General features: G+C 68.4%; 2 protein-coding genes across 2 annotated transcripts in view; one reads left to right on the top strand and one right to left on the bottom strand.

Annotated features, from left to right (window-relative positions):
• The first annotated feature begins 1,236 nt into the window (after positions 1–1,236).
• Positions 1,237–8,374, top strand: TARBP2 (TARBP2 subunit of RISC loading complex). Its single transcript, XM_062597300.1, has 9 exons — positions 1,237–1,301; positions 4,019–4,200; positions 4,644–4,749; positions 5,272–5,355; positions 5,549–5,621; positions 6,265–6,382; positions 6,492–6,619; positions 7,698–7,887; positions 8,216–8,374. Exons 1-9 carry the CDS (start codon positions 1,249–1,251, stop codon positions 8,371–8,373), a joined length of 1,092 nt encoding a protein of 363 aa, XP_062453284.1. The 5' UTR covers positions 1,237–1,248; the 3' UTR covers position 8,374.
• Positions 8,375–12,042: 3,668 nt separating this feature from the next.
• The window catches only part of LOC134152137 (cyclic AMP-dependent transcription factor ATF-7), a 54,562-nt gene continuing 48,058 nt past the window's right edge, over positions 12,043–18,546 (bottom strand). The window contains exons 10-12 of the mRNA XM_062597264.1: positions 17,130–17,327; positions 15,372–15,480; positions 12,043–13,228 (exon numbers count right to left, since the gene is read on the bottom strand). Coding sequence (XP_062453248.1) covers positions 13,011–13,228; positions 15,372–15,480; positions 17,130–17,327 — 525 coding nt within the window. The 3' untranslated portion in view covers positions 12,043–13,010. The remainder of the gene's footprint in view (positions 13,229–15,371; positions 15,481–17,129; positions 17,328–18,546) is intronic.

Raw genomic sequence — 18,546 nt, 5'->3', positions numbered from 1 at the left:
CCCGAGGGGCCCAGGCGTCCGGGCCGCCCCTCCCCCCCGCCGCGGACACGTGGTCCCGCCGGGCCCCGCCGCGCCGGCCCCGCCCCCTCGCCGCGCTCTCCGCCAATGGCGGCGCCGCGTTGGTCCCCGCCTCCCCCACCCGCTGCGGCCAATCGCAGCGCTCCCTGCCGGGAGGGCGGGGCGCGGCGGCGGGCGAGCGCGGCGCGGTGACGCCACGAGCCCGCCCGCCTCCCGGCCAATGAGAAGGCCGCATTGGCCGCCCCGCGCGGGGGGTTCTGGGAACTGCTGTCCGCGCGGGCCCACCGATGGCGGCGGCCGCGGGGCATTGTGGGGACGGGGTGGGGTGGGGGGGGAAGGAGTGGGAGGGAGCAGCCCACTCCCCCATTCCCGACAGGCACCGCGCGACGCGCTGCGGGTTGTGGGTAGCGCAGGCGGGGCGGGAGAGCCCGTCTTTCCCAGGGTGCCCCGCGGCGGGGCGGGGCGCGCCATTCCCAGGGTACCCCGCGGCGGGGGGGGGAGGGGGGAAGGCGAGAAGGGGGGAGGGCGGCCTGTTCCCGGCGTGCCCCGCGGCGCGGGGGGGGATGGGGGTGGAGGCGCCGTTCCCGGCGTGCCCCGCGGCGCGGTGTGTGGGGGGGGAGGGGGCGGAGCCGCCGTTCCCGGCGTGCCCCGCGGCGCGGTGTGTGTGGGGGGGAGGGGGCGGAGCCGCCGTTCCCGGCGTGCGCCGCGGCGCGGTGTGTGTGGGGGGGGAGGGGGCGGAGCCGCCGTTCCCGGCGTGCCCCGCGGCGCGGTGTGTGGGGGGGGGGGGAGGGGGCGGAGCCGCCGTTCCCGGCGTGCCCCGCGGCGCGGTGTGTGTGGGGGGGGGGAGGGGGCGGAGCCGCCGTTCCCGGCGTGCCCCGCGGCGCGGTGTGTGTGGGGGGGGGGAGGGGGCGGAGCCGCCGTTCCCGGCGTGCCCCGCGGCGCGGTGTGTGTGGGGGGGGAGGGGGCGGAGCCGCCGTTCCCGGCGTGCCCCGCGGCGCGGTGTGTGGGGGGGGGGAGGGGGCGGAGCCGCCGTTCCCGGCGTGCCCCGCGGCGCGGTGTGTGTGTGGGGGGGGGGGGGCGGAGCCGCCGTTCCCGGCGTGCCCCGCGGCGCGGTGTGTGGGGGGGGGAGGGGGCGGAGCCGCCGTTCCCGGCGTGCCCCGCGGCGCGGCGCGGCGGGCGCCCCCTGGCGGCGCGGGCGGCGCGGCGGCGGCGGGACGGAGCGCGGCGGGGATGAGCGAGGAGGGGGCGGGCGGCGGGGCCAGGCGGAGCGGCGGCTTCCCCAGGTACCGGCCCCCCCCCCCCGCCCCGTTCACCCCGCGCCGCGCCTCTCCCGCCCCCCGCTCCCCTCTGCCCCGGCCCGGCCCCCTCGCGCTCCCGCCGGGCCTGGGCCCCGCGCCCCGCGCCCGGCCCGGGGCCCTCCCCGCCCCCCCCAGCCGTGCCAGCCCCGTCCCGGTATCCACGCAGCCTCGGCCCCGCGTCCCCGGGCCCGGTCCCCGTCCCCGTGGGGCTCGGCGCTGCCGGCCCCGCGTCCCCGTGCCCGGTGCCCGCTCCCGTGCCCACGCGCCGTGGCGCCGCCATGCCCCGTGCCTGGTGCCCGGTGCCCGCTCCCGTGCCCACGCGCCGTGGCGCCGCCATCCCCCGTACCCGGTGCCCGGTGCCCGTTCCCGTGCCCACGCGCCGTGGCGCCGCCATCCCCCGTACCCGGTGCCCGCTCCCGTGCCCACGCGCCGTGGCGCCGCCATCCCCCGTACCCGGTGCCCGCTCCCGTGCCCACGCGCCGTGGCGCCACCAGCCCCTGTACCCGGTGCCCGCTCCCGTGCCCACGCGCCGTGGCACCGCCATCCCCCGTACCCGGTACCCGGTGCCCGCTCCCGTGCCCCCGCGCCGTGGCGCCGCCATCCCCCGTACCCGGTACCCGGTGCCCGCTCCCGTGCCCACGCGCCGTGGCGCCGCCATCCCCCGTACCCGGTACCCGGTGCCCGCTCCCGTGCCCCCGCGCCGTGGCGCCGCCATCCCCCGTACCCGGTGCCCGGTGCCCGCTCCCGTGCCCACGCGCCGTGGCACCGCCATCCCCCGTGCCCGGTGCCCAGTGCCTGCTCCCGTGCCCACGTGCCGTGGCGCCGCCAGCCCCCGTGCCTGGTGCCCGGTGCCCGCTCCCGTGCCCACGCGCCGTGGCGCCGCCATCCCCCGTGCCTGGTGCCCGGTGCCTGCTCCCGTGCCCACGTGCCGTGGCGCCGCCAGCCCCCGTGCCCGGTGCCCGGTGCCCGCTCCCGTGCCCACACGCCGTGGCGCCGCCATCCCCCGTGCCTGGTGCCCGGTGCCCGCTCCCGTGCCCACGCGCCGTGGCGCCGCCATCCCCCGTGCCTGGTGCCCGGTGCCTGCTCCCGTGCCCACGCGCCGTGGCGCCGCCATGCCCCGTACCCGGTGCCCGGTGCCCGCTCCCGTGCCCACGTGCCGTGGCGCCGCCATGCCCCGTGCCTGGTGCCCGGTGCCTGCTCCCGTGCCCACGCGCCGTGGCGCCGCCATCCCCCGTACCCGGTGCCCGGTGCCCGCTCCCGTGCCCACGCGCCGTGGCGCCGCCAGCCCCCGTGCCCGGTGCCCGGTGCCCGCTCCCGTGCCCACGCGCCGTGGCGCCGCCAGCCCCCGTACCCGGTGCCCGGTGCCCGCTCCCGTGCCCACGCGCCGTGGCGCCGCCATCCCCCGTACCCGGTGCCCGGTGCCCGCTCCCGTGCCCACGCGCCGTGGCGCCGCCATGCCCCGTGCCCGGTACCCGGTGCCCGCTCCCGTGCCCACGCGCCGTGGCGCCGCCATCCCCCGTACCCGGTGCCCAGTGCCCGCTCCCGTGCCCACGCGCCGTGGCGCCGCCATCCCCCGTGCCTGTGCCCGGTGCCCGCTCCCGTGCCCACGCGCCGTGGCGCCGCCATCCCCCGTACCCGGTGCCCGGTGCCCGCTCCCGTGCCCACGCGCCGTGGCGCCGCCAGCCCCCGTACCCGGTGCCCGGTGCCCGCTCCCGTGCCCACGCGCCGTGGCGCCGCCAGCCCCCGTACCCGGTGCCCGCTCCCGTGCCCCCGCGCCGTGGCGCCGCCAGCCCCCGTACCCGGTGCCCGGTGCCCGCTCCCGTGCCCACGCGCCGTGGCGCCGCCAGCCCCCGTACCCGGTACCCGGTGCCCGCTCCCGTGCCCACGCGCCGTGGCGCCGCCATGCCCCGTGCCTGGTGCCCGGTGCCTGCTCCCATGCCCACGCGCCGTGGCGCCGCCAGCCCCCGTACCCGGTGCCCGGTGCCCGCTCCCGTGCCCACGCGCCGTGGCGCCGCCAGCCCCCGTGCCTGGTGCCCGGTGCCCGCTCCCGTGCCCACGCGCCGTGGCGCCGCCATCCCCCGTACCCGGTGCCCGGTGCCCGCTCCCGTGCCCACGCGCCGTGGCGCCGCCATCCCCCGTACCCGGTGCCCGGTGCCCGCTCCCGTGCCCACGCGCCGTGGCGCCGCCAGCCCCCGTACCCGGTGCCCGGTGCCCGCTCCCGTGCCCACGCGCCGTGGCGCCGCCATCCCCCGTACCCGGTGCCCGGTGCCCGCTCCCGTGCCCACGCGCCGTGGCGCCGCCAGCCCCCGTACCCGGTGCCCGGTGCCCGCTCCCGTGTCCACGCGCCGTGGCGCCGCCAGCCCCCGTACCCGGTGCCCGGTGCCCGCTCCCGTGCCCACGCGCCGTGGCGCCGCCAGCCCCCGTACCCGGTGCCCGGTGCCCGCTCCCGTGCCCACGCGCCGTGGCGCCGCCAGCCCCCGTACCCGGTGCCCGGTGCCCGCTCCCGTGCCCACGCGCCGTGGCGCCGCCATGCCCCGTGCCCGGTGCCCGGTGCCCGCTCCCGTGCCCACGCGCCGTGGCGCCGCCATCCCCCGTACCCGGTGCCCGGTGCCCGCTCCCGTGCCCACGCGCCGTGGCGCCGCCATCCCCCGTACCCGGTGCCCGGTGCCCGCTCCCGTGCCCACGCGCCGTGGCGCCGCCAGCCCTGTCCCCAGCCTGGAGCAGATGCTGGCCTCCAACCCCGGGAAGACGCCCATCAGCCTGCTGCAGGAGTATGGCACGCGCATAGGCAAGACCCCCGGCTACGACCTGCTCAAGGCCGAGGGCCAGGCGCACCAGCCCAACTTCACCTTCCGCGTCACCGTCGGCGACGTCAGCTGCACCGGTGGGTGCTCGGCCCGGCTGCCCGGGTGCCCGGGTGCCGGGGACGCGCCGGGACGTCCCTCGGGACCCCTGCCTGCTTAGGGACCCCGGTAGCGGGGTTGTGGCACGGGGAAGCCGCCAGGATCACGGCGTCTGGCCTGTGGCAGCCCTGTGCTGCCCGCCCCCCCCCCCCCACACACACAGCACCCTTGGGTGCACCCCGCCGCCCCGCCGCCGCCTTTCCCCATCCCCTCAGGGTTTGAGGGTGCCCCGACCCACTCTGGCGCTTGTGGGGGGCAGAGCCCGGCTCTAACCGCTGCTCCTTCCCCCCAGCCCCCCCGCCGTGTTTTGGTGGGAGGTGGGGAGGAACCCAGGCGTCCCCAGGGGGCACCCGGGCGCCCTGACGAGGACCCAGGCGTCCTGGCCGTGCCCCCTCCCCCGCTCAGGTGGTGCCTCCCCTCCCAGGGCAGGGACCCAGCAAGAAGGCGGCGAAGCACAAGGCAGCGGAGGTGGCCCTGAAGCTGCTCAAAGGGGGGGACATGCTGGAGCCCGCCACCCCCGAGGAGCCCAGGTGAGGGGGGGGTGGATAACAGGGACCCGAGGGTGCTGGGTGGGGGAGGTTGGGTGCAGACCAGGGTGAAGGTTGGAAGAAGCTGGGGGTGTCTGGGGAGGGGCACTGGGCACTCGGGGAAGGGCATTGAGGGTGCCCGGAGGGGGCTGGAGGAGTTTGGGGTGCTCTGGGGTGCTGGGTGACGGGAAGTGGAGGTGCCTCGGAGGATTCGGGGGGTCGTCCAGGAGGTCGGGTGGGGGTCAGGAGTAACAAGGAGGTGCTGGGCGCCAGGATGGGGTTTTTTTGGGGGGGGGGGAGGGAATTGGGGGTCCGCAAGATATTGGAGGTGTCCCCAGGGAGCTGGGGATGCTTGGCAGGGTTTGGGGCTACCGAGGGGAACGGGGAGGGGGGGCCCAGGGGACCCAAGAGGGTTGGAGCTGCCTGGCAGGGTTTGGGGGTGCCCCAGGGGACTGCTCTGCCCCGGGGAGAGAGGTTTGGGGGGGCTGGCGTGGGCGTTAACGCCTGTCACCTTTTATTCCCAAGCTCTCCTTTCCCTCCAGAGCCCCCGGCTGAGCTCGGCCCTGCTGCAGCCCCCCCGGCACCCACCGTGCCCCCACCTTCGCCCAGGTAACAGCGTGGGGGGGCGCCGGGGCGGGCGGGAGGGCAGCGTCCCCCCCCACTTGAATCCCCAGCTCCTGGAGCCCCCTTTCCGCAGGCTGGGGGGGGGAGGGGGGTCCTGGCTGGACACGGTGGGTGTGTGTGTGTTGGAGGGGGGGGTCAAACCTGCCCCTCTCACGCTGCGTTCCTCTGCCCCACCCAGGGGCACCCCCGTGGAGATGAAGATGCCCGTGTCCCCCCCCCAGTCGGAGTGTAACCCTGTGGGGGCTCTGCAGGTGGGTGACACCCCGGGCCGGGGCGGGGAAGGGCTCCCCCGCCCCCGTCCGTGCCCGCTGGGGGGTGGCACCGCCTCTTCTGGGGGCAGCGGGACCCACTTTGGCGGGTGCCCGTCCTTGTTTGGGGGGGGGGGGGGCTGTACCCGTTTTAGCAGCGCGTTTGGGGTGACGGCACCTTTTGAGGGCAGCCAGCCTCTTTTGGGGGGTGGTGGGGGTGGTTTGGGGGTGTCCGTCCCCGTTCTCAAGGTGCGGGGGCCGTTTTGAGCATGATCCCGGCTATTTGGCGGGGGGGGGGGGAGGAGGTGTCTGCGCCCATTTTGGGGGTAACCGTGCCTGTTTGGGGAGCACCACACCCGCGTGGGGGTAGCCGTGTGCATTTTGGGGTGGCCCTGTGCGTTTTGGGGGGGGGGGGGGGCTGCGCCTCTTCGGAGCTGGCTCTCCCTTGCGCGGGGGCGGCCGCGGCCGTTTCGGTGACAAACGTCCCCTCCGCGGGGGACGGCTGCGCCCGTTCGGGGCTTGGCTCGCCCTGCTTTTTTTTGTTTGTTTGTTTGTTTGTTTTTTTGTTTTGGGGGGGTGGCCGTGTCTCCGGACCACCCCCCCCCCGTTCCCCGTCCCCCCCCCCCGCCTTGTGCGCGTCCCGCAGGAGCTGGTGGTGCAGAAGGGCTGGCGCCTGCCCGAGTACACGGTGACGCAGGAGTCGGGGCCGGCCCACCGCAAGGAGTTCACCATGACGTGCCGCGTGGAGCGCTTCGTGGAGATCGGTGCGGGGCCCGGGCAGCGCCCGGAGGGGTGGGGGCGGCGGGGGGGGGGGGGTGCCAGCAGCCGTGCCACCCTCACCACCCCCGTGTCCCTTGTCCCCTCCGCGCCCAGGCAGCGGCACCTCGAAGAAGCTGGCCAAGCGCAACGCGGCTGCCAAGATGCTCGTGCGCATCCACAACGTGCCCATGGAGCCGCGGGAGGGCAGCGAGGCCGAGGTGGAGGAGGACCAGTTCTCCATGGTACGGCGCTCTCGGGACCCGAGGCCCGTCCTCGAGGGGTTCATGGGGGACACGAGTCCCCCCCCCCCCCAAAAAAAAAAGCTAGTCTGAGTGTTAATGGGCAACAGAGGCACCCTGAGCTTGGCGCTGAGGGATTAATGGGGCCCAAGGGGTGAATGGGGAACACAAGCACCCCAAATGTGGCCCTCAAGCAGTAAACAGGTGACACGGGCACCCCGAAATCAGTGTGGGGGCTAACGGGGCACACGAGCACCCCGAGGCTGGCTCTCGAGGGGTTGATGGAAGACACGGGCACCCCGAAAACCAGCCTGAGGGGTTAGCGGAGGACAGAGCCGCCGCAAAACCTGCTCGAGGGCCTGGCGGGGGACGTGGGCACCTCTGCCTCCCCCTCTCAGGGCTGAGGGACCCCAAGGGGTTAAAGCTGGGGAACAAACTGGGGGGTGGTAGTGCAGGGGGGCCCCCAGGGGTCCCCTGGTCTTCCCTGCGTGTAGAGAACCCTCCGGATTCAGGGTCCCCGGGCGGGCGGTGCAGCCCCCCATGGAGGGGGGGGTCTCTGCGGTCCCCGTGTCCTCAGGGTGTCCATGCACATGGGGGGGGGGGGGTCTCTGCCATCACCGTGTCCTCAGGGCCCGGCATGGGGGGTCCCAGGAAACGCCAAGTCTCTGTGTCCCTCCATGGGGGCCCCTCCGTCCCCGAGGCCCAGTGTCCCCAGGGCGCCCTGCCGGGTGGTCCCGGCGGTCTCTGAGCCCCCGTGTCCCTGGAGGGTCTCCACGTGGAGGTCCTGGTGGTTCCCGTGTCCCCGAAGGTCACCGTGTGGGGTCCTGGGGCCCCTTGTCCCCAAGGGTGTCCCTAAACGGGGTCCTCAAAGCCCAGGGTTTCCCCCCCGGGGGGAGGGGGGTGTGTCCCTTACCTTGAAGTGTCCCTCGAGGTGTCCTCGCATGGGGGCCCTGGCGGTCCCAAGGCCCCCATGTCCCCCCCCCCCCCCCCCCCGGAGGTGTCCCGACCATCCCTGCGTCCCTGCGGGGGGGGGTGCGGATGGGGGTCCGGGCGGACCCTGATCACCCGTGCGCCCCTCCAGGCGGGCCCCAGGCTGGAGGGGCTGCGGGGCCGGGCGCCCGGCTGCACCTGGGACTCGCTGCGCAACTCGGCGGGCGAGAAGATCGTGCAGCTGCGGAGTCACCCGCTGGCACCCCTGGGTGCCGGCGCCTGCGCCCTGCTGCAGGAGCTCTCCGAGGAGCAGAGCTTCGCCATCAGCTACCTCGACATCGGTGAGCACCCACCCACCCACCCCACCGCCACGCGGGACGGGACCGTCCTCTGGGCACCCCACCGGTGCCGCGCGACCCTTGGGGTGCCCCCCCCCCCCGACCCCGCCCCACGGCCTTCCCTCTGCCCCAGCCCTACCCTCCGCGGAGCTGGTGATGGGACCCCCCCCACCCCCACCCACCCACCCGCCGCCTCTCCCCGCTCCTCTGCGGGCACCCTGGGGCGCCGCGTGGCGCCCCGCAGCCCCGGCGTGGGTTGGACGGGTGCCGCGGGCGGTTTGGGGGGGGGGGGTGCCCGTGGGCCGAGGTGACCCCGCAAACCTCCGCGCAGACGCCGTGAGCCTCAGCGGGCTGCACCAGTGCCTGGTGGAGCTGTCGACGCAGCCGGCCACGGTGTGCCACGGCGCGGCGCCCTCCCGCGACGCCGCCCGCACCCAGGCCGCCCGCAACGCCCTCCAGTACCTCCGCATCATGGCGGGGGGCAAGTGAGCGCCCCCCCCCTCCCCCGCTCCTTCCTCCTCTTCCCCCCTCCCCCGCTTCCCGACGGACTCCCCCCTCCCCCACCGACACGCGGACGGACGCGCGCGTGGGACGCCCGCGGACGCCTGGATGGACACCCAGAGCTGTCTGTGGGCACCCCGATGGACCCACCAACATCCGGACAGACTCGCAGACATCCGGATGGACCTCCACGGTATCTGGACAGACGCACGGACCCACCTGTGGGTGCCTGGATGCACACCCAGGCCCACCAACGAACAGCCAGGCAGAGCTAGTGACACCTGGACGGAGCCCTGGACCCACCCCTGGATGCCCAGATGGACCCACTGACACCCAGACAGGCACCCGGTCCCACCCATGGACAACTGGACACCTGGACAGACCCCTAGACCTACTGATAGATACCTGGACCCCCACTTTTGGACACCCAGACAAACCCTTGGACGCACTGACAGCCGCTGGGAGCCCTGGAGAGCCCCCCAGACCCACTGACACACTTGGACGGACCCACGAACGCTCAGACCGACGGACAGACCCAACCCCGGACACCTGGACCCTGCACCCAGTGTTGGACACAGAGACCCACCCTTGGACACTCAGACGGACCCCTGGACCCACTGACAGACACCTGGACCCAACCGCAGACGCTTGGACGGACTCCTGGGTCAACCGACGGACCCCTGGGCGCCTGGATGGACTCCCAGACCCGCTGACAGACCCTTGGACAGACACTTGGACCCCCCAGATGGACCCCTGGAGGGACCTTGGCGCCGGGGCCCGGGGGGGACCCTCCTCCCTGGCCCCCCCGGGTGGAGGGCGGGGGGTCCCCGGGTGCCGACCAGCCCCCGGGAATAAAGCACCCACTGGGGGGGGTTTTAAGCTCCCCGCGTTGGTGTCTCTTTGGGTGGGAGAGGGTTGGAGGGTGTCGTGGGGCAGTTATGGGGCTGGGGGGGGCTCTGGGGGCAGCAGCGGGGCCGTTTCTCCACCCTGGTGCCCGGGGAGGGGCAAAAGCAGACTGAGCGTTCAGGCTTCAGTGGTGCTGGTTTATTGGGTGACGGACGGACGGACCCACGGACACCTCCGTGGACAGCCCCACGGACAGACAGACCCACGGACACCTCCACGGACAGACAGACGGCCCCACGGACAGCTTCGCAGACGGACAGCCCCACGGACGGACAGACCCCCCAGGCGACTCCACAGACGGACGGACGGACAGACGGACGGCCCCGGGGCGGCGCCTCAGCGGCGGCGGCCGAAGCGCTGCGGCGTCGCCATGGTCCAGAACGGGGCGGCCGGAGGGTCCCAGCTGCGGGCGCTGAGCCGGGCCGGGGCAGCCGCCCGGCCGAACCTGCGCCGCGGACACGGCCTGGCTGACGCCCGCAGACGGACGGACGGACGGACGGGGCTGGGACAGGCGCGGAGGGGGACGGACAGATGGGGACGGGCAGCGATGGACGGACGGACGGGGACAGGCTCGGATGGATGGGAAGGGACGGAAGGGTGGGGACAGAGAGAGGGACATGGACAGACGGGCAAGGATGGAGAGACGGGGATGGACTGAGGCATGGCCGGACAGATGGACAGGGACAGATGGACGGAGGTGGGCGCACAAGGACAGACAGACAGACTGGGACAGACGGCTGTACGGGGACAGACGAGCAGACGCACGGACGAGGGCAGGACGCGGTGCCCGCCGGGGCCACCGGGTCACCCGGCTCCCTCCGCGCTCCCGGCGGCCCCGGACGCCGGGGCCCTCCCGGACGCCTGGGCTCCCCCCTCCTCACCACCCCTCCTCCCCCCCCCTCGCCGCCCCGGACGCCGGGGCCCCCCCCCCCGGACGCCGGGGCCCCGAGCCCGCTCACCTCTGCGGCTGGAGGAGCCAGGCCGGGCTGCGGGCGGGGCGCTGCGGGGCCGGGGCCGGGGCCGCGCCGGGGCCGGGGCCGGGGCAGCCGCGGGCGGCGCGCAGGGTCCCCGCGGCCGCCGCCGCCGCCGCCAGCAGCAGCAGCGTCGCCGCCGCCGCCACCACCCGCGTCTCCATCGTCGCCGCCACCCGCCGCCGCCGCCGCCTCTTATAGCGGCGCCGTCCCGGGGGGCCCCGACGGGGCGGCGGGGGCGGATTGCGGGGCTCAGGCCTGGCCCCGCCGCTGATGAGTCGCAGTTACCGGCCGCCGCCGCGGGGCGGGGCGGGGGGGGGGGAGTCGCACCGGGGCTTCCCCGCCCTCCCCCCCCCCCCCACCCAAACCGGGGGCACCGTGGCCGCCCTCCGCCCCCCCCCCCCCCCCCCCAGGGCCGCGGCTCCCGGTGCCGCCCCGTGGCCGCGCCGCGCTCCTGCAGCCCCGACGGCGGGGCCGGTCGTGTGTGTCCCGTGTCCCCCCCCCCCCGCCCCGGGAGTGGGGGCCGCAGTGTGTCCCTCCCTTCCCCCACCCCCCCCGAGAGGTGACAGCCAGGCGCGCACCCCAGACCCGTGGCAAGGGTGTCCCTCCCCCCCCCCCCCCCCCGCCGGGTGGGTGGCAGCTAAGAGTGTCCCATCCCCCCCCCCCAAAAGCCTCCTAGGCAGGTGACAAGGGTGTCCCCCCCCCCCCCCCCCGGTGACAGCCAGGTGTGTCCCTGAGGAGGGTGGCGAACGTGCCCCCCCCCCCCCACGGCCGGTGACAAGGGTGTCTCCCCCCCCCCCCCCCGGTGGGTGACAAGGGTGTCCCTCAGGCGGCAGCCAGGTGTGTCCCCAGGCAGGTGACAAAGGTGTCCCCAAGGTGGGTGGCAGCCAGGTACCCCCCTCCCCTCCAGGTGGGTGACAAGGGTGCCCCCAAGGTGGGTGTCCCCAGGTATTCAGCCCCCCCCCCAACTGGCTGATGACAAGGGTGCCCCCCCACCTCCCAAGGTGGGTGACCAGGGTGTCCCCAAGGCGGGCGGCAGCCAGGCACCCCGGGGGGGGGGGACGGGGGACGGGCAGGCAGGCGCCAGCTCCTGGTTATCAGTTTAATGGCAGAGTTGCAGCATAAATAAAGGCACGTTACAGGGGCCGGCAGGCGCCGGCGCGGCCCGGCACCGGCGCCGGGGCGCCGCGAGCTGCGCAGCCGCTCGGGAAGCCGATACACGTCGATATAGTCCTGTATATGCTCATACATACGTAGGGCTCTTATAGCTACTATACCCTCGGGGCTAAGCTTTTTTTGGGGGGGGGGGGTGTGGTTGGGGGGGGTCTTTTGCTTGGCTGCGCCCGGCCGCAGCGCTCCAGGAAAGGGAAGAAATGGATTTTTTTTTTTCCCATTTTGTTTTTTTCCAACCTCCCCCCAAAATCTCCCTTCTCCCGAGGATCCGGATCCCGGCGCCGAGCGCGTCCGTCTCCGCCGGAGGAGGAGGAAAGGGGGAGCCGAGATGCCCCCCCCACCCCAATCCCCTTCCTGGTTTTTGCGCTGCGCCGATCGGGGTTGAGTGGGGGTGTTGGGGGGGGGGGGGAAAGCGGCTTCAGCGCTTCGCTTCTCCCGGACGAAGGAGAAGGGATGAAAACCGCCCCGGATCCTACCGCGACGGCTTCAACCCAAACGGGCCCAGAAGCGAAGCGGAGGCGGGAGGGGAACCTCCACCCTCGCTCAACCCCCCCCCACCCCACCCTGCACCCCCGACGACGACGCTCGCCCACCCCACCCCCCCCGGCAAGGCAAAGCCGCTCCAGAAACCGGCTTCGCACGGGTGAAAAGGCGGCTCCGGAGGCGCCGGAGCGGCGGGAGCGCGAGCGAGCGGCGCCGCGTTAAGGCACCGAAACCCCGGGAGCCGCCCGTGCCGCCGGGGCCGAGAGCGCTGGGGAAACCTGAGAAAGGAGGAGGAGGAGAGAGGAAGGGAAGACGGATCCCGTCGGCGGCGGGGGAACGAACCTCCGAGCTTTCACCTTCCGCAGCGGAGGGCTCGGATTCCTTGCTTAGGTTTTTTTGCTTTGGGTTTTGCTGTCCCTAGGGAAGCCAAAGAATCGCTTCGACGAGCAAACTTGCGTCCAAAGTGGCGAGTGCAACCTGAGGTGGGCGAGGAGCCTCCGGCGGAGGAAAGGAAGACGATGGTGGCGGCGGCGGGGGGAGGCCGAGAGCTTCCCCCCCCCCTCCCCCCCCGGCCCCGCTTCCGAAACGCGGCCCGCCGAACGGGAGGGTTTTCTCGGCCGAGACGCGCGGCGGCGGAGCCGAGGAATCGCGCGGAGTCGGGCGCGCGGGGTTAGTGTTAACGTGGCCGGTACCTGGAAGCGAACCTCTCTTTGGGGGCTTTTTGGGCGCGGGCGGGTCGGCAACTCGCCTGCTCGTCGGCGATGGGATGGGGAAAGCGCTGAAGGCGCCGCCGTCCCGCAGGGACCGGCGCGGCAGCGGTTCGGGGAAGGGGATGGGGGGCCGGGCTCTGTATAGGATACGCGGTGTAAGAAGCGCCGTAGCTGCCCTTAACTCACTTAAAAAAAAAAAGAGAGGAAGAAAAAAAAAAAAAAACCCAGAAAACAACAACAACAACAAAAATAACCCGTCCGCCCCCCGCTCGTCAGGGGCCGAGTCGGGGTCAGTCTCTCCGGCTGGACGAGCTGGCGGTTAGTTCGGGGCGGAGGGGAGGGGGGTGGGTGTCACACGCACGAGGCGGCGGCGGCGGCGGCATCATCTGCCCGCAGACTGCGACTGTGGAGCCATGATGACGTGCGACTGGAGCGGCACGCTCAGTTCTGTCCTTTGGCTCGCCATCTGGGTGAGGACCGACGTGGCGACCGCCTCGGCCGCCGAGCGCACGCTGAGCCCGTTGGGCGAGGCCGTCACGGAGCCGCGCTGGATGACGGGAGCCGGGGAGCCGGTGGGCTCCGAGCTCTCCTTCGGGCTTTCTGCTCGACCGGAGAAGAGAAAAGGGGGGGGGGGGAACAGAAGGAAGAAAGGTTAGCTGGTTTTTCTCTTGTTTTTTAAAATATAAATTACTCATTTTGCTCGTTGTTGTGCTCCAGAACATCAGAAGCAACCAGAGCTTCTGCTCGCTCGCTCGATTTCTTTCAGTATCTCAACGCACCGCGAGCGGAGGGATGGGAAGGAAAGGAAAGGCAGAGACCTTCCTTGGTGCCCTTTCCCAAGCGACACCGATTGGTTTCCGAAACTTTGGATTCTCTCCCCCGAAGCAGCACGCGGCGCCCGGGCAGAGCTCCTAGCGCGGAAGATAATTTGCGACCCATCGGAGGCCGAGGCAAGAGCGATCAGACCTCTCTCTTTGGGGGCAGACGCTCATTATCCACGGATGTCAGGAGGAAATTCCCTCCCCGTGCGCTTGCCTAGATGAATTACGGGTAAGATGCGGTCACCTTCCTTTAGGAGAGCAAAATAACGGCGGGAGCGGGGCTGCCTCCTCCACGTCAAGAGGGTAAACCCCAAGACACTGGAAAAATCACGAGGTTTACAGTCTTTTTCGGGGCACAGGCACACGTATTGCCGGGTTCCCCCCCTTTTTTTTCCGCCAGGCACTTGAACGTTGCGCCCCTTCCCCGAGCTGGTTTTACCTTCCCTCGCAAAACCTTGGCTTGGCCTTCGCTAACATATCGAAGGATGCGGCTAGCGCAGCAGATTTGAAAACCGACTCGGCGGTGAGAGAGAAGGTCGAGCAGAGCAATATAACAGTTTGGCATCCCAAAAAGGAGATTTACAAGGTATTACAAATAAAACAACCCAACTGTACATGAGGCAGCTGTAATTCCATCGAGGGAATCTGGCATTTTTGTTTAAGGACCTGCTTAGTCACAAATCTCAATAATAAAAAAGGCGGCCGGGGAGGAGGGGGCACGGGGAGGGAGGTGTGAATTTCCCTTTTTATTATTCAGATGTGTGATGAATTCCTATTATTGGCGCAGACAGACTGCGAGGAATAATAATAGGAACTGTAAACTTTGGAAGTTAACAGGGAAAATCATGTCGCCTCTCCGCGTCCTACACGGAGAGAACACCTGTCTGCACCACGGGCTGGGGAACAGCGAGGATTTTCACGACCGCATTACTCAAGCGTGAGTCACTGTAACGAGTGAAAATAAACCAGGCCCCTGCACAGCACGGATCCGGGCTTCGCCGTGCGGGAGCAGAGCACTTCGGAGACCCCAGGCGAACGGGGCAGGGTGGGCAGCACCCGCTTCCTTCGCTTTTGATCTCTTCCCCCCTCTTCCTTTTCTCAGCTCCAGCCATCCCTGCCTCGCATCCCGTTAATCTAGGCGACGCTAGGGGACTCCAGCGTCCTCCGAAGGGCTCGGCGCCGACACCACAGTGTGGAACCGTTATTGCGGAGAGGACATGCGAGGCAAGAAGAGTGCAGCCATAATGGTTAGCTCCCGGGTTGATTACAATGAAATAGGCAGTGTTAAAAAACAGAAAGAAAGGAAGGAAGGAAGAAAGACAAGAAGATAAAAAGAAGTCTTCTTGCTTCTAAACCTGAACCAGTTTGATGTGAATTGCAGGGAATGAGATACAGAGCCCCATGATGTCATTTATAGAGTCTGGCCTTTTCCAACTCTGGCTTCGCTTTCAGAACAGCAATAGTTTCTAACTTCAAAGAGAATTATCAAGCGCTTGGCAGGCTGCCTGCGAGCGGCTGGGGAGACACTGGCCCACGCTCCAGGGAGACGCAGAGATACGGATCTCTGTCAAATATTCCACGCTACGGAGACGCTACGGGAGGCGCACTGCCTCCGTCCCTCAAACCTTTCACATCCTCGTTGCCTTTGCTACCTGGCTGCAGGATCTCCTAAGCCAGGGATAAGTTGCAGTTAACTCCCTAGCCGGTCCACACCGGGTGACCCTCCGCAACAGGGACACTTTGGAGGCTGTATCAGCAGAAGGCACAGGACCAAGGTCTTCCCTGTCCCTCTAGGTGAAGTCGCGGGAGGGTGACGGAGCAGAGGCTATGATGAAGGCTAGCTTCCTCTATGTCTCAGGCAGCTTTCATCTGCTGAGACTTATCTGAAAGGGGAGCAAGGCTGAGTGAAAGTCACCACTCACCGAGATAGCCCTGTGTCTTCTTCTGTAGTGCAGTGACGGGGCAGTCCTTGTGAGCCAGCAGGAGCTGTTTAAGTTGAGCAACTTCGTTCCTCAGTAGCGTAACTTCGTTCTGCGATGTGAAAACAAACACACACTTATGTATCACTCGCGCTCCGGAGAGCAGCCTCCAGGAACCGCAGAATGCTAGTTTACGTGCCCTGCGAATCTGCTAGCCTAAGCTGAAATATTGCTGGCCCAAGTACAATTAAAACACACAGTTTCTGGGTTTGGGGAATTTAGCGTGGAAGACACAGATCACAGAATTTCCCTCCAGCAGCCCCTCGCCACGCTGGGCGCCTAGTCTTGGCCGTACGTTTGCCCGAGCCCTTCCGCCAACGCCAGCAGTTTGAGTCAGATGCTCCACGACGCTGTTGGCTCTGACGGAAAACTAAACAGAGTGAGAAGCTCAGTGTACTCCGATCCGCTGCAGGATGCCTCCATCCCAGCGCGTGCCACCGTCTGACCACAAGCAGCAGTGTAGACTGCAACTAGATCAGTCAGTGCGGAAGAGCAGAGCTCTGCCAAGCTTTCGGCACCTCTGTGAGCTGCTTCGGATTTAAGGAGACCTCCACGTTTCACGTCACCTGTTCTACAGGTGAAGAACTGTGGCACGGAGAGGAAAATAACTCAACTGGAGCCACAGAGGAGCTCTGTAGCCATTGCTGGGTACTCTGGCTACTTCCCCAACCATCGGGCCATCCTTGCTCCCACCAAGGCAACCAGCAGTGATCTGTTACTTAACTAGTTATATATTCCCTCTCCTTCTCTGTTACTCCAAGACAAAAATGTCTGAGTCTCCAAAGCTTTTTGCCTGAATCTCCAAAGCTTTTCAGGTTAACATTCTGCTATGAAATCAGTTCCAGTCCTCTGAAAACTCTGTGCAGCATATTATTCCTCCACCAAAATGTTTGGAGAAATAGCTGAAAGCCAGTCAATTGTATTTCAAAACTGCCCAAGGAAACAGTTTCTATTATTATCTTGGGAAGAGAATAAAAATACCATGATCAGTGCTATTGAAAAAAATCCCACTGCATGAGTCACTAGCAACCAATGGAAGAAAAAGCCCAGAATGGACACAAGTTCAGTCTTTACAGACCCTTCAATCCTCGGCCAACACTGAGAGCCTTAACAAGGCTCTGCAATGGCAGTGAAATTATGTTTGGTCGTCTGTAGCCTTAGTTGTGCAGTACTTCTGCTAGGCATATGGAGGGTGCTGCCAGAAAGCCCCCATTCTCTGGAAAAATCTGCACGGTTACGGGCCACGGCCGTGGGCCGCAGCTGCAGAGCCTCCCCGCTCGCCCCGTGCCAGGTCCTTGGTGCACGAAGGGGACTAAGGCTGTTTCTGCAGACCCTGTGCCAGCAGCGAGCTCTCCCCGACTCAGTGGAGCTTTCCACTCTGCAAATACAGCTGCTTCCTGGGGCCTCCACGCTCTGCTCCCAGAGCTTGTGTTGCTCCACGTGCTACAGCGCTGCCCTGACGGGGCGAAGAGGCAGAGCTCTTCCCCCAAGTGCTGCTCAAGGTAGGGCTTAGGCTTCTCCTGAGCAACACGATGGAGACCGGGGAGCGAAACCTAGGCACGCAGGCAGCAATCCTGCTCCAGGGAGCAATACCCAAGCGCACGTCGCCTCTGCAGCACGCGATGTTCCTTGCGGAGCGACGGTCCTAGCGCAGCCAGGCTGGCGAACGGCCGTGCTCAGCCTCCACGGTTACATACTCACGCTCAGCTGGATGTTTTGGGTCGTGAGCTCCTCGGCTTTCTTCTCCAAGGAAGACACCCAGAGCTTGCGTTTCTGACGGCACCGGGACGCCGCGGCCCGGTTCCGCTCCAGGAACCGCTGCCGGCGCTCGTCCGGGTCTTCGTCAACCGTGCGCCTCCGCCGCCCGCCGGTGCTGGGTGTGGGCTGGGCAGGGGAAACCTGCAGACCAGGCACATGAAAGAGAGGTACTGAAGGGGAGGCAGGAACAGGCACCGACGTAACCCCGTCTCTGCTAAGGACGCTTCCCGCTCGGTTTCACGGAGCGGTTGTCAAGAGCTTCCTGCTGGGACAGAAATTTCCTTTCGCAGAACGGCCAGGACAACGTGCTGGAGGGTGAAGCGAGGGCAACCCCGGCTGCGAGCGGGCAGCTGGGGACAAAGCGTTTCTGGCAACGTTTCTTCCTCCGCTGCTTCTAGAGAGCTCTGCAAACTGAAGGTGTGAATCCATGTGAACTCACTGACATCCCGAGACCACCGATGGGCGGACTGTAGGGGAAGTATTTAAATCTCAAACTCCTGCATGGAGACTTTGAGGGTACAGCAGAGGTTTCTCCCCCTTGGTGCTCAGGACCTAACGTGGTAAACAACCACAGGCATCCCCCACGGCGCGGCAATGCAAACAGCTCTCCTTTTAATTTCACTTAAGAGGTTTTAAATAAGCTTCTTTTACTTTGCATTGCAATGACTTAGGAGGTTCCTGCATAACCAGCCACCATGCATCAGCTGAAAGAAGGTAACTCCCAGCTGCTGGGCTGGGAGCGTCCGGTGCTGCTCTGACACACGCAACCGCGCGCAGTCAAATCGAACACGGCCTCTGTTCAGGTTCAGTAACTCACTCGCAGCGTTCAAACAAACCGCCGCTTTTGAGAGGCCAATTTGCTCTAAAAATTAATTTGGGTTAAATTTTCCCTCGAATGTCTTCAGCTAAACAAGCTCGCGGAGGCAACTGCTACAAAGGGTTTCGTAACCCTGCGCGTTGCCCGGTTTGATTTCGCGGGAACAAAGGAAGAGACAGCGAGGGCAAACGGTCCTGCAGACGCAGCCTCGCCGGCACTTCTGCAAGGGCTCCGTAATTACACCGCCCCGACCGGGGAGCGCAGTTACACTTCGGTACTTGCTGTCAGGCAGCATATGGATATTAAACTTTTGGAAGCCTGTCTAACTGACGGAGCAGGTGGCGATCCTGATGGAAGGCTGGCATTTGGTGAGCTGGCAGGAACCAGCGGAGTTGATTGCCTAAGAGGGGAGCGTTTAACCCCAGTAATTGTGCAGGGAGAAGAGAGCAAAATACTCTTTCTAAACTCCAGACCTCGTCAACCAAATGAACATGTTGCTGAAGTTTTCTGCCTGGCACGGTTTGGGAGTGTTAGTGCTGAAAC

The sequence above is a fragment of the Rhea pennata genome, chromosome 29 (assembly GCF_028389875.1).
Source record: "Rhea pennata isolate bPtePen1 chromosome 29, bPtePen1.pri, whole genome shotgun sequence".
In the NCBI taxonomy this organism is placed as follows: Eukaryota; Metazoa; Chordata; class Aves; order Rheiformes; family Rheidae; genus Rhea; species Rhea pennata.
The sequence above is the reverse complement of the archived record's forward strand: the minus strand, read 5'-3'. Positions and strand labels throughout refer to the sequence as shown.

Coding starts and splice junctions, on each gene's coding strand:
- TARBP2 (XM_062597300.1), top strand. CDS start 1,249: ATGAGCGAGGAGGGGGCGGGCGGCGGGGCCAGGCGGAGCGGCGGCTTC. Junction 1,302..4,018: donor CGGAGCGGCGGCTTCCCCAG/GTACCGGCCCCC, acceptor TGGCGCCGCCAG/CCCTGTCCCCAGCCTGGAGC. Junction 5,356..5,548: donor GTGCCCCCACCTTCGCCCAG/GTAACAGCGTGG, acceptor TGCCCCACCCAG/GGGCACCCCCGTGGAGATGA.